The sequence below is a fragment of the Ammodytes marinus genome (genome assembly GCF_949987685.1).
Source record: "Ammodytes marinus genome assembly, chromosome: 12".
NCBI lineage: Eukaryota > Metazoa > Chordata > Actinopteri > Uranoscopiformes > Ammodytidae > Ammodytes > Ammodytes marinus.
The window spans coordinates 16,357,381-16,372,776 of record NC_137216.1 but is presented as its reverse complement, the minus strand read 5'-3'; the positions used below and the strand labels follow the sequence as shown (position 1 = coordinate 16,372,776).

General features: G+C 40.4%; 1 protein-coding gene across 5 annotated transcripts in view; it reads right to left on the bottom strand.

Annotated features, from left to right (window-relative positions):
• The window catches only part of pkp4 (plakophilin 4), an 80,852-nt gene that overhangs the window by 50,951 nt on the left and 14,505 nt on the right, over nucleotides 1-15,396 (bottom strand). For 2 of the 5 annotated variants that reach the window (XM_080038580.1, XM_080038581.1), the window contains exons 1-2: nucleotides 13,927-14,057; nucleotides 11,514-11,647 (exon numbers count right to left, since the gene is read on the bottom strand). In XM_080038580.1, coding sequence (XP_079894706.1) covers nucleotides 11,514-11,647; nucleotides 13,927-13,942 — 150 coding nt within the window. In that variant the 5' untranslated portion in view covers nucleotides 13,943-14,057. Of the gene's footprint in view, nucleotides 1-4,445; nucleotides 4,502-7,702; nucleotides 8,052-11,513; nucleotides 11,648-13,926; nucleotides 14,058-15,396 lie in introns of those variants that run through there. The other 3 variants (XM_080038582.1, XM_080038584.1, XM_080038585.1) reach the window with 3 other exon arrangements.

Below are 15,396 nucleotides of genomic sequence, written 5' to 3'. Positions count from 1 at the left end.
ACAGTAAAGTGGCTTGCTGAGGTAAGAGAGTGTACAGCTGCAAGGATTGCTATAGGTGAATCACAACGAGAAAATTGCTTTAGCACCCACAGCTGCACAAGAGCTTTCATACTGTTATAAGCTGATAATGTGACAAGAGGCCACAAACAGAAATGTGAAACATCATTCACTCTCAGATAATGGAAAATCCAGTATACAATAGAACATAATTTCTGCCAGGATTTCTAAATCGGCATTACAAGCATTTATAGCACGAAACTTGCAGAGCTACTAAACTTTTTTTTTAAACTCCATTGAGAGCAAATTGACAAAGTGTGGCTGTATACACAGACATGGAATTTGAGGTCAAAACTGGATTATACTGTTACAGAAGTTGGGTTCTTACAAAATGTAGTTTTCTGGTGAAGATTCATTGCTGCCTCCCCATGCCTATTCAAGGGAGCCACCAAGGTGACATCCATGTTAAACCAGTACACAGGTGCTTGTGATTCTGCACTCTTCAAAAACAAACAAATAAGTATAATTGACGTGGTAATACGAAAATGAAGAAAAAAGGCTGATCTACGACTTCCAGTTGGATATTCAAGCATTGACTGAACAAACAGGAAAACTGAGACGGAATCTCTCTACAATTGTGATCTCCAAACATCATTAATCTAAATATGATTTTACTTGTTGGCATTCCAAAATAAACATGCTGCCGAAACAAATTAGTAGGACGCCCTAGGACAGTTTTCCATGAGATGGAAGTAACAATTTGGCTTGATTATTAAAATGTCATTGAAGAAACTGCCATTTGCGTGGTGAACGTTATTAAAAAGGAGCTGTCATCTGCATCGGCAAATGCAGCAGTCATTACTTACACCACACAAGAGATTGACAACAAAAGAACGACTGACAATATAAAAGACAGAGAGAGGATATACTGTATGAGGGGGAGAGTGAAAAGAAAAAGCCTGTCAGTCCTCACGTACGGATCAAACAATAATTAAATGTTTTATTTTTGGGAGGATTTTCCCATTTATATGTTCATCCACTTTGGCAGTCGGCATTTTTTTTTGTAGCCCTTGGTGTTGAGATGTGCCAGGGCACAGGTAATTTGGGCAAACAGAAAGAACATGTTGGAAATAGGCTAAATGCCCCATCAGTCCCAGCCCTCCTCCCAAATCACCAAAGTTAATGCCTTTGCATTTCTGCCTCATTAGCATTCCCAGCATGTCGCACATAATTACACTTTAAAAGCGCAATTTAAAGCATTATTGGTAGTTTGAGTAGAACCAGCAGTATGAGGCATCATTTAATAATAGTAATTTCAAAGCTAAAGTTTTGTGTAGCAGTGGACATTTCTCCTTGATTTCTATATTAAACCTGGCTTCAAACTAAAGGCATGTGACACCTAAATACAGTGTATTTAGGTGGAGCGGGCTTCTCAAGGCTGTGCTTCTAATCCAACGGCATAATTTTTCTATTGGCGCTTTTAGCACATATGTTAATGCCTGGATTAAAAAACAGCCTTCACAGCTGCAAATTACAAAAGTCTTTGCCTGCATTTAAAATCGAGCTTTTTCGTTCGATTCTTTAGGTACAAGCTTTGTGCCAGACCCACTGTTGTATACCGAAAGGGGCAAGCTGGTAGCCTGGCATTTCCAGACCTGCCACTAGGCTCTGGCAAATACAATTTGCTGCGCCTGTTGGTCTGGACACTCTCCATTGAAGCTCATTAAATATGTCATGAAATCCTGAGCTACCAATCAAATCGTTCTATCTGATATGAGCGGGCCAGAGCCCTTTGTATGGTGCTCTGGGGCGGATGTAAACAGATGACGACAGTGACGTGCATGCGCCGTCGAAGCCGTGATAGTAAACATCAAAGATGGCTGCGGATATGTTGTTTGAGTTTGAGACGGCTTTGGCCTCGACATTTTACGATTTGGAAGACGGCACTCAAATCTTTCATTAGCAAGTAAGTGGAATGCTCTGTTTTGCCGACGGACCAAGGGAAAAGTTTAATTTAACAGTTAAACCACAGTTTGCTAAACGAACGGGGCTTAATACGTCACCTTGTGCATCGCTCCGATTGGTTGTAGTCCTATCCAATTGCGTGCAGTGGCATTTGAAATGCACGAGTAGGAGCCGCCCCTTGAGTTGGAAATTACTATTGATCGTGGCCAGATCCTCTATCGTTCAAGATATCGAGGTCTGGATTTCCAGGCTAGAAAGCTGGTGGCTGATGAACTTCAAAAACGTATGTGATGCAGTTGATAATGATGCAAGGTGTAGTGGCAGTAAATGCGAGGTACTCGCAAGGGCAATCCTTATTTCCTTGCTTGGAACACAAAAAACAAAACATGGTGCCGCTGTGCAATCACACAGCCAGTGCAATTCGCGTAGACCTGCGAACATACAATTCCAGCAAGAGATCAATAGCAATGTATCAGACAAAAAGAACATTGCTCCAGGGCCAACATGAGGAGAGTAGGCAATCTAGGGATTGTCAATCTGGAGGTTGCTGTAGTGAACAAAGAATGCAGTGACTTGGGCCATTGCCTCAGGATCAGTCATTTTGAGAAACTCATCTGTGAAATGTTTGGTCAAAGGATGATGCAGAGACAAGAACCTCATTGACAATTCAACCCGGATGACTTCCTTAACTTCCTCGCTGGACATTTGACATTCCAAAGACAGCCCAGCAGCATTTTACTGTGCTCCCAACTTCCTGAGTACGACTCCTGCTCCCCTGATGACCAGGTCCTCTGTGTGTGGCTGTTGACGGTGGCAACGTTCATAGTGATAATGATGTCGATGACAGTGATGGTGATGAGTATTAACAGGCTAGTTGGGTGGGTGGGGGTGGGGGGGGATCTCCTGGGGCTAGATTCAAAACGACAGCGCTGTGCCAAGCCAGACACACACCACCACCACCCCTCCTTTGACATCGTGTCACACTGGGAGCAGATTATCTCTCTTTCCTATTCTGTTTTCCTCTGTCGTTGACAGCCTCCTGCCACAGTGCTTTAGAGAAGCATTCACAGGTGACAGACTCTCTGATTCTGCCTCCCTTCTTCACGCTCACACTCTCCCTTTTGTCCTTTCCCCTTTACTCACCACCCTCCGTGCCCTCTCTCCATATCGGAGCATTTAGTTATTCCTCGGTATATCTGAACACTCTCCTTCACCTGAATCCCTCCCCGCCGAATCGGGCCCTGTATTGTGCTTATTCTGCTCCCCCATGGGGTAATTGCTCATAGCCTGACTTCCATTTGTATGACTATAATCAAGGCCAGAATGCTTATGCCTCTAGATTTCTCCTTGCCCGTGTCACAGCTGCAGCGCCAAGAAGAGGAGGGCAGATAAGAGCCTAGGAGTGGAGAAAATCACTAGTCGATCGTAATTGGAGTCCTTATTTCGTCTATGGAGGTGGAAGAGACACTGTCGCCTGCAGAAAAGGATTCAACCTCTCTGCTGTGCTGCAGTGGAAACGCATAATGGCCAAAAAAAACACTACCTTGAAGCTTTGTCCCTGACCCCAACTATTAACTCCTTAAGCTGGAACACTTAAGACAAAGATGACTTTAGCTTCATTAAAACATGAAAGAGGAGAGGACTTGCATCGGTATCCCAAGTGAGTAATATTTCAGCCAGCTCATCAAGCCTTTAAGAGGCTGCTGGAGTTGTAGCACTGAGCACTCAAAAGCAAGGTCAGCTCACGGGCTAGCCAAAAGAACGCTGGAATCTGTCTGTGCTTGATTCGGATGAAAACGGGTCACACAGTGTAAGTCCAGGGTTAGCCTCGGAGAAGCAGGAGGCAGTCAGATTTTTTGGGTGTGATGGGCTCCGACAAAGTGGGAAAATTCCACTGTGGTTTTCTGGGAGGTGGTGTGTTGAAACACCATAATGTGGTGTGGCTAAGAGGCCCTTTTTGCCGCTCGTGTGGTACATATAGGCATGTTCAGGCACAGATAATAACAGCATTACTCCGAGGAAGAAGGCTCATAATGATGGAGGAAGAGAAGCACACAGAATCACAGCATTTCCAAGGGCAAGAAACCGCAATCTTGATACGAGCAATGATCTGCTCAACAGCGCTGTAGATTGCAGGGACTAATTTGACCACAGAATTACATTTATGTTTTGAGGGAAAATCTCCCCACAACACAAAGGATAGAGAAATAAATTCCCTCCTCTGGCACTGTCTAAAGCTCTTATTGCTGTAAACATATCTGAAGTAAGGGCCAAACAACAGACATGGATGGATTTGAAGTGAACCGATCTGACCACCTGAGGTGCTGTTGATCCCGCTGTCTTTCAAGGTAAAAACGGTTAATCTCGGCCATCAGCAAGAAAACGGCTTGGTACTTTGAGCCCTAACGACGGAAGATGTGCAGTGTTTCAGTAGTAATCTTTAACATTTCAAGGCTTAAGATAATAACAGTTAATATGCCTACCATACATAGCAGGTTTTTCAATCCAACAACGCGTGAGCTGTCAGGACCTCGCCATTACATCCCTCCCACTCTTTCCGTATCCTCAGCCCACTGACGCTGTGACACAAACATAACTAAAATTAGCATACAGAGAAGCCATTGAAGACGTGTGTGTGTACATTAAGAAGTGCTTGGTAAGGGTAAAATCAAAGTGTACGCTACAGAGCCCCTTGTTCCTGCAGCTATTCCTCTCCTGGGAGATGCATTTGGAAGCAGAGATGAGGGCAGAGTGATCAATAATATGCTCTTTAAAGCCTTGACCTCACAATCATTGCTGACTGCTCGATGGGTGCCACAGGCTCCCTTATCAGACGACCTAAGGGCTCCTGTATACTTGTTTCAAAAACGAACTTGGCTTGAATGTAGTACTGCGTGCAACAGTCGGAATACTCAAACATCTTGAGCCTATTTAAGATTTTATCCATATGCTACATTGCCATTGCTTAATTTGTGTATGAGAACATCTGAAGAATGTAAATGCCAGAAATGCTTAGTAGTAAGCTCATCTTCAATAAGATAAGCTTTTGATCTTTCTTTGGGAGTTGCAAACAAAGACACTTGCCACCTCTAACTTCTAATCTCTTATATAATTTACTTTAGGTGTTACTCAGTGTAAGTATTTATTGAGTCCCGATAAGCATGTAGAAAACATTTGCTTCATACAAAGCTTTTTAAATGCTTGAAATTCTGCATTGTTTACGTCCAGGTTTGCAAGCTTCCAGAAATGTTTGTCATCATTTTCGGCTGATGTATTATTGCACTCATTTTGTGCTTTTCCTATTGGCAATTTAATCAAACATGAATACAATTGTAAACATATTTTTCCATAGCGCTAGTGGTAATAGCGGTTTACTAGTGGTAAAAAAAGAACTCCACAGGGCACCTTTAATAACCCTCCTTTACTTTGACAACCAGGTAAGGCACAACAAAAACATGAAGGTTACTGAAACTGACTTGATGACAGTATCACCAACCTTATTTGAGTCATCTTAATTTAAAGAATGATTGGTCAGCTCCAGTCTGCCTGCCATTTAGCCTTAGCAGACGTTGGAAAGTCCTTCAGAGTGCATAAGACATAATGTAAAGCCCTAATTTGCATATCTGAAGGTATATCCTTTGTTAATTTCAACTGATGCAAATTGGTTTGTGTTCTGCTGTTACAAATTCCAACCAGAATTAAAGGAAAAATGTGTTTGTGGATTCTATAAACTGCGTATACTCAAGCAACTAAATAATTGTATAAATATGGAGATAATAGCACACATTATCAGGCCGTGTCTCATGGAAGGCAAATTATAGCGCTGTGACCGGTTGTTTACATGAAACAATAATTTAAAAAAAGGACAGCTTGGGAACGAAGATCCATTCCAGTTTACTTTAATTTCTCTGCAAACAAACCTGATAATGTCTCATAGTGTGATATGCAGGTTTTCTTTTTCAGCTAATAAGCAGTGTATCATAAAGACAATCAACTTTGTCATCAGTCATAGACATAGTCTTTGTGTTCGCTATAAATCAAATTATTGCATTTTTTTGATCATAGAAGGTCTAGAAAACAATATCTTACCGGTTAACCTCATTCATGCAGACTAGTAATTTTGATATATTTAGCAGCGTTTTACGCGTCATTATGTTGATCTGAGTAAACAACTGGGTTGCTAATTTCTGCAGAATAAAATTAGTGTGCCAGCTTTTCCAACTCTTAACAAAAAAAACCACATGATAAATTAAATGTAAGTGTTTAAGTTAGGCGTTGCATTAGACTCAACAACAGCTTTGGTGCCCATTGGCATGGGTATTAAATGTAATGAAATTAATTTCAATGAGCAAGAAGTTAGTTATAGTAAAAAAGTATGTTCATATTATTGTGATAGGGGAATTAATACCTATGGTCAGTTATCACTCTGCCCCATCTTTCATCTGACACAGGATTTATCGGCTGAGTAACATTCTCTATGATGGATGAAGCAAGAAAATGTTACATTAAGTGCAGTAACATACTGTTGTCAGGTCTCTATAAACATCTAGTAAAGAGTATCTGGCACTCATGTCAGATGCCATTAAATCAATTATATTTTCAAAGTATCACCTCAAAGAAGGCATACAGCTCAACGTTTCTAGCTTCTAAAGATAGTCAAAGAAAGCAATTTTCAAGAACAGGAAGCCCATTTCAACACCATTTTAACTCTATATTCTGTTTCCGTGGATCAAGAAGTGTTTGTATCCTATTGCAATTTACAATAAACACGGTCCTCTCCTGGCTCAAATGATAGTTTCAGTAACAGGAAATGAGGAGAATGCATGTTTCACTAAAATGCAAAATAGCTTGTAATTGTAACACCAGTTATAACAATAACAGTACAACTACCCAATGCATGTGCCGCAATAGGAAAGGTCTGTGTTAAAATATATATATGTAATAGTAACAGAAGTTAAATACAAGACGCACAAGAGAGCCATGAATGCTGAATCCACAAAAAATTGGACTGGACGCTTAGCACATCCTCCCTCTGCTCCAATTACACTTAAGATGAAGCAGATAAAAGCATTTAAAAACTAGATAACTAGACTTAGATAATTCTCCAACCCACCCCTGTGGCTAAATTAAAGTTTAATAAGGTAATAAATACTGAAGACGGAAAATTTGTAAAGGTAAATCTGAATTAGAACACAGTTTTAGGCTATGTGGTCGAGTCAGGGTTGAAAAATAGTGTGTTTGGTTCTTCAAAGCAAGACGAAATGTGCAGAAAGAAAAACATTGACATTTAAGCACTTAAATGGGGTCTGTAATAAACCATTATGGCTGTGACATCCAGATGGTGGATCAGTGCTGCTATTAAAAAGGCCCAGAGCAAAGACGGGACTCTAATAAGCAGGAACTGCAGAACGACAGAAGCAAAGCCTCAAATGAATGCCAAGAAGACTGGGGCTTGTTAGTAGTCAGAAGGGAAGAAAGAGGGAAGACGTAAGTACAAGCAAATGAACACACAGGGAAAATGCAGTCGTAATATGTGGGTGAATCTGTCCTAGTTTGGGCATCTGGGCAAAGCCTGTGCAGCTGGAACTGTAAAGGCAGTGTCAGAAACAGAAGTTTGGAGTTTGGAAAGAGAGACAAAGAATAACAAATGCAGACGAGGAGTGAATATGAAAAGTGAAGGGCGGGAAATCTTCCAATGAAAAAGGACCAAAAATAAAGAAGTTATAGAGTAAACACTTACCGAACACCCAGTCATCCTAAGCCCCAGCCCTAACTGCGACCACAGCCAAGGCGCAGCAGACTTCCATGCTCACATAGACAGCGAGATCCCTCGAAAGTCTGACTCAACAATCACAGGAAAACCTCGCGCAAAAGCGGGAGAAAACCAAAACACACACACACACACACAAGCCTAATCTCTGACCTCCTCCATCTTTTCACTCTCACTCCCCCTATGATTAGAGCCTCTAACTCTGCTAAATACCGACGAGAACGATCATTTTACAGTCTCGACTCTTTAGCAGGAATCCCCTCCTAGGCATGTTTCTAGCCAGCCACTCTGGAAGCAAAAGCTCAGGCAGGCTACACACTCTTCCTGCTCGCCTGGATAGCTGCTCTAACCGGACGAGCCACTGAGGAAAACTCTAGGGAAGGAAGTGACATCGACAGGTGCTGCCTCCTTCCTTCCTTCTTTTACTAGTACACTACTCCTGCAGTCAGCTTAAATGGGACATGAGTGAGCAAGGCATTTGTAAATAAATACCAGAACACGCCTTTTTATTCATTTAGAAACTGTAGCTTAACTTTAGTGTCACTCAGGATAAAGAAAGGTATGTGAGATGTTGCCGAAGGGAGTTGACGCTATTTATAATTAGAAAAATGTCTTTAGCCCAGTTTTCCGTGTGCTGGATTCCCAGGAATAGGGAGTGCTGGAGCAAAGCCAGAAACAAACACAAAATGTGTATGTGTATGTGTATGTGCGTGTTTGTGTGTAACGGGGAGAGTTAGGATGAATCACTGAGAGACAGGCATAGATGGAGTGAGTCAGAGGGCATGTCCCTCCACAGGCTCACAAACGCTGCAAGAAATGATCTTCCTGGTTGTCCATTGATGCAAGCCAGGCCCCAACTGCAGGCCATAAACAACAAATAGCTCCTAGTCAGGCTTATTCCACTTCAAATTTTCCACTACACAAGAACAATAAACACTCCCACCAAAGATCACATAAATATTTTCATATACCCACACTCAGAGTAATAACTTGCTTGAAATGTATGTCACAGAGGTAAATTATATGATTATAGTGATGGCAGTGTGTGTGGCACAAATGCACAAGAATAAAAATGTCCAAATACTTCGCCCAGTTGATTTCCATTTAATACAATGTGTGAGTTAGCGGACAATTAAGCGTTGTATAAACGATGTACATAAATGGTTCATAAAAGAAAGCTCTAACAGTGCCATAATAACTGTTCTGTTAACCACACATAAAATAATTTACATCTGTATGTATAAAGTATACATATTTTTTTATTTCAAATTATTCTATTTCATGTACAGTATTCTAATTCATTACAGTTCTTCCTATTTTTTTATTTTGACTTTACAGTATTTTATTTCTTTTACAATTAATTTTATTTAGCATTCTACTTAAAATGTATATGGTACAACTTATCTTACATTTTTATCTGCACTGTGTCATTGCACTACTTGTGTTTATTTAACCTTCAGTGCATCCTTAAAAAAAATCACACTCTGCCTCCTTCGGCGCTTAAGATGTCACTTTGGATTGATATGTAGATAAAAATAACATGAATGTATTTTTCCACCAATTTTTTTTTATAACTTTCTTTTTCAACTCGAGTCCTCACCATACAAACCATATTCATCTTTATTTTAAGGATTTTAACCCTTTAAATTACAGTTGTTTTAGAAAAAGTCACTCGTTTTTTTTAATGGAAAAACACAAAATATCAATTAAAAGCTAAATAATTAGTCTGAATTGGATTTTTTTGAGGGGGATTGTAAGAGTGTGATAGATGTAAAAAATGTGCAATGAAATTGATTTGAATGCATTTTTATATTTTTTTATATCTAAGATTTAAAAAAAGACTCACACTCAGCCTCCTTCGGCGCTTAAGATGTCACTTTGAATTGATATGTAGATAAAAATAACATGAATGTATTTTTCCACAATTTTTTTTTATAACTTTCTTTTTCAACTCGAGTCCTCACCATACAAACCATATTCATCTTTATTTTAAGGATTTTAACCCTTTAAATTACAGTTGTTTTAGAAAAAGTCACTCGTATTTTTTAAAGAAAAAACACAAAAAGTAAAAAGCTAAATAATAATTAGTCTAAATTGGATTTTTTTGAGTGGGATTAGAAGAGTGTGATAGATGTCAAGAATTAACAATAATATTGAATTGAATGCATTTCTATTCTTTTTGCTATTTAAGATTTAAAATGTGCCCTCCATTAAGGGCCATTGTACGGCACACAGAATTCTATTAAAACCACACTTTTTGACCCTGCTGCCAAAAGATGAGAGAAACTGATTTTTTTATTATTCTTTTGGTTCCTTGTACTAATGTCTTGACATTTTCCATTTTTTGTGTTTTTTACTAGTTGTTGCTAATTTCACACATATGCCAGTGTTTCAACTACAGGCTAAAATGTAAATTTGCACTCCCTTGCTACTTAGGCCACTGCAGGCTACATGAATAAAATATTTGAGATAACATGCCCTGTCTGGGTTCTTCATAATAGCATAGAGTAGTGTATATGTGTATTTCAACAAATATGTATTTGTGAATATGTGTGCCTGTGTGTGTATCAAATAACAGATAGTGAAATTCACATAGAAATACAGCTCAATGTAAATCCATGAAAACAGCATGTTTCGATCCCATGGTTAATTGAGGATAAGTTTGTGAATATGGTAATATTACACATTCATCCTGCTCTTATAACTTGAAATTTTATATTTTTATGATTTTTTCAGATGTTTTATGAATTAAGTCCTGCCTATAGCCTTTACAACTGATAACAATACAAAATGAATCACAGTTCCCTCGTTTCCACTAGGGGTATCTTTGCTCTTCAGGCCTATAAGGATGAAATTCACGCATCAGCTGTAAAATAGTAAAAATGTAAAATTTCAAGGTATAAGAACAGGATGAATGTCTAATATTACCAAATTCATGTATTTAACCTCAATTGACCATGGGATCAACACATGCAGTTTTTATGGATTTACACTGAACTGTTTTTCTCTATGTGAATTTGAGTGTCCGTGTTTGGATACACACACAGACACGCACACACACTTATTTGTCGAAAAACACATCTATACTATACTATGCCATCACTAAGAATACAGAGAGAGCATTTTAGCTGAAACAATTTATTCATGTGGCCTGCAGTGGCTAGTAGCAGAGGAGAGCAATATTAAATCTCAGCCTGTAATTAAAACCAATGGTATATGAGAGAAAACCGATGCAATTAAAAAAAAAACATAAAAAATTTAAATTTTCAAGACATTAGTGCAAGGAAATAAAACAAAACAAAAAAAATCTGCTTTCTATCAGCTATTGGCAGAAGGGTCAAAAAATGTCGTTTGAATGGGAGTCAATGAGGTGCCGTTTTGGCCAAGGAGGCTGAGTGTGAGGAAAAATAATATACAGTGCATTATAGTGTAAATTAATGAATTGAGGATAAAATTCATAAATTGGTCAGAAAACATTAGCCTTGACCAAATATGAAGCCATTTGCATGAACACAGCCTCAGCAGTTGTGAAATGAAAAACCAAAATGTACCAAAAAGGGCCTAAGATGCACTGAAGGTTAATGTAGGTCTAAGGTTGCTTTCTTCACTTGTGTCTTTCTCTTATACATTTTCTCCATTTACATTGGATTGTTGAAAGGGAGCCTGCCAATGACTGCTGCTGTAATTGTTGTACATATGACAAAATAAACCATCTTGAATCTTGAATATGAGAGATGTAGCCTGAATTAAGGGCACAGTACAAACGGAAGAAGCACACTACCTGTTCTTTAACGGAAGCCAGGATGTTGTTGGCTGTGTTGTCAGCCTCCATGTTGCGGCCAGTTGAACTGTCGCGAATGGTCAGCAGAAGCCCCTCCTCCGTCACTGGGCTCTGCTCAGGAGCTGGCATTCCTCCTGCGTGGACAAACACACACACACACATTATGAACCGGTCAGCTCAGGCACTCTTCTGAAAAAAAAAAATATATATATATATCTTGTGCACACATACCAGCCAGCTGTGTGTATGTGTGTGCAAAGACACAGCGCTCATAAATACACACTTCAGTCAACCACTCGATACACACCGGTACACGCACAGGCGAATTGCCGAGCAGTGACTATCAATGGTAACACACACACACCCACACACGCCATATGGCCCAAAGAGAAAAAGGCTGTCAATGTTTCAGGTCTGCGACAGTGCAAATCAATGCCATATGGCCCTGATACATCACACAAGTTAAATAATGTTCTTGGCTATGTTATACAGTCACATAAAAAAATAATACAACACAAACAGAGCAACAGCCAACGATTCCAGGGAAGCCACAAAACAAATCCAAACAACAAATCCTAGCAATGTAAAAGCTGCTCTAAGATAACAAGCATGTGTTCACTGAACACAGGTGAATACTACAAGTGCTTGTGTATAAGAAGCAGCGGATTAAGGAAATGACTGAAGACAGGTCTTCTGAAAAAAGCAGGCCAGAGGAAGATATAAGGTATTCCTGTCTCCTTCGATCTCTCTGGCCTCTCGTCCGGGTTTGAAATGAGAAAGTAAAACGAATAGTTATGGTCTCATTATCTCTGTTGACAGGGAGAGTGTCAAAGGAACCTGCTGAAGGAGGATCCATATTTACTAGAAGGAGCCTGTTGAGCCAGACACAGTTCATCTAAAAGCTGCGATGGCTGTCTCAGAGCTCCGGGCTGCGGCAGCAGACGAAAGGCAAGGGGTCTCATAACAAGAGGGAGACTGGGACTTTTGGGGGAACAGGGATTTTACTAGGACTTTTACAGCCTTCAGGATCCACTGCTGCTGTCATCTCCAAGATACAAATACTAAGACATATTCCACCTGTATGTTTTTCTACACATGGATCTTGAGCCATGTTTCACTATACTGCAGTAGACAGAATTAATGCAGTCAAAAGTGATGCATGTGGTAGGACCTTCTTTTTTACACGAGTAAATGCAGAAGGATTATTAGCTGCTAAAACCACCATGAAATTACCATATGGTAATGTACAAAATAGCCCTGCCGCTAGCAACTGAATACTCCCTCCATTAAAAGTGTCTATTATACTATTTCTAATCCATAATGGCAGCCGGAGGGTGACCTGACATACAGTAGCTTTACTGAATGAGTCAATTTTGTGTAGACAGACGTCCTTTTAAAAAGGTTAAAAGGTCAGATACTGTCATGCAAACGCGCGCACACACACACACACACACACACACACACACAGGCTGACAGCTAATTTGTGTGAGCTTGTTTAGAGTGAGAACATAAAGGTTTTTGGCCGGGGATTAGGCGGGGGAGGAGCGGGTACATAGGAGTTCCTCCAGACACATGGACGAAACGAGACCCTGAGGTATTCTGGGAGTCTGTCACCAAGGCAGCGGAGAGCATTTCAAGGTGTCCGAGTTAAACCGAGCCATGTGCGAGCCCCAGTGTTGAATGACAGATAAGGTTTAACTACAAGCAAGTGTGTTAGTCCAGACAGGATATTCCATGGATCCCGCTGTCACTCTCCTGAAATTCCTTTCCCGCTCATTCACAGTGTTGCACCATAGCGCCCCGGCTCCCTCCCACCTGCACTGCAGCCTTTGAATCAGAACACAGCACTTGATTCCCAGAAAACGCAGCAACAGGAAGCGGGGAAACGCTGTCTTTTTTTGTATTAGACAGAACTCCTCCTCCCTGACTTCTACACAAACACAGAAGAGAACAGCGCAGACAGGACTGGCCGAGTTCAATCATTTAAACTGACAGAAGTCGCCAACCTGGTCGGGCTGGAATAGATTCTTTTTGGCTTTCTCTTCTCTTCTCTTAGTAGGACAAAGAAAAAGTGTGCAGCTTTAGAAGCTTGGCACTGTTAAATCACCATGGATTAAGTATTAAATGGGCCTTATCATGCTTTTTTGTAACCATTCACTATTTGATAAAACATGCTTTCCATCAAAAAATTACTAACTAGCCTGTCAAAAAGGAAATTCCTCACGCCTTCACCAAAATCTGTGTATATTATCTGTCCAGGCGAATATTTCTCTGCAGTCTAAACTTGAGTGTAGGAAAGTGCACACTAAGGGTCGGAGACAGAACCACAGAAAAAACAACATAGAAAACGAAAGCAAACTCTACTGAAGGCTCCATTAAGCAAATGAAAATAGAGATATGTATATAAACTTACCTCTGAAATTCCCCATCTATTCGGGTCCACAATTTTGAAAAAAGATTTCAGTCTGCTTAGCTTAGAGTTCTCTGCAGCTTTGAGATAGGAATGAAGACAGCGATGCAGTTGCCAACCCACCACACAGTTCTTTAGGCACGCACGCGGCTGACTAGTTCTTCAACATTTCTCTCTTTGCGTTTCCCTCCTGATGCAGAGGGGGAAAATGACCTCACTGAACTGCCTAGCACTTGGAAAACTTTGTATGTCAAGCCCGGAGACGGTTTGAAAAGCACGCACATGGCTGAGAAGTAGGTGAGAAGCTAAGGAGGCGAGCCCGGTCTGTGCAGCTTTTTGGGGCTGTCATTAGGTTAATGCCTTAGGAGGTAAGTTACCACAGAGTAATCATGAGCTCATTCTGGTCTAAACAAAGTTTGTAATTATCACCATTATGGTTATTTCCCTTGACTCAGCAGAAAATAAACACTCGGCATGACAGGACCTTTGACCAAAGGTAATGACAAAACACACCTGATTATTTTAGACAATATTTCTTCCAATGATCATTTAACATGGAATAACAAGCATTACTTTTACCAGATACTCTTTTTAGTCAAAGCTAAATCTTGCCTACAAAGTGTTACAGTTTTAATCCTCAAGGCCTCTTTAGTCTGCCAAGAAAAGTCTCAGTTTGACTGACCCCACCCTGACTCTCCGCGGATCACGTGATCTGTTCTACTGACCTCAAAATCTGGCTGGCCACTCCTCAAAGCCTCTTACACAACCTCTCCTTCCTAGACTCCCCCTCTCCCATCTAAATGAAGTTTATGGTGCAAGGAAGGCAAAGGAAATGGAAGCTGTGGTGCAAAGTGTTCTAAAAATCTAATGTCTGAGCTCGTTTCTGAAGGGAATATTGCTTAAGAGAGTTCAGACAGCTCTTCTAATCCATCCCAGATTCAAAGACTCTACCTCATTTTATCTACAGACGTGAATTCATCAGTTCTCTGATCCCCCCTGAAAGCCACCTGTGCCTTGTGACACCATCCCCATAGAGCACTGCAGTAGCACATATAGTTATCAAGTCGTTACGCTTGCTATGTTTACATTCACACAGTAAAACCAGGTTACTGGGAGATATCAGGTTAAATAGGGAAACCAGAGATTTCGTATACATTTACGTAAGCTGCAGCATCACGTAACATACAGCTGGTCAGGAAGTTACTAGCCAAGACTGAATATTTAAGCGTGTTACTGATTTATCAGTCTGAAGCCTAAATCTAGATGTTTTTTTTCTGGTCAGAGCATTTGGACTGATGGCCTGGTAAGACGTCAGGCTATACTTCGGGGAGTGCACACAGTTTCCTCGACTGCGCTCACGTATCAGAATCCTACAGATATCCTGCACCTAAACAGTACAAAAACTAATTATACATTTCATTTTCTGACTTTCCATTTGATCCTTTGGGATTCAAAAGCGCACCACTATGAGTA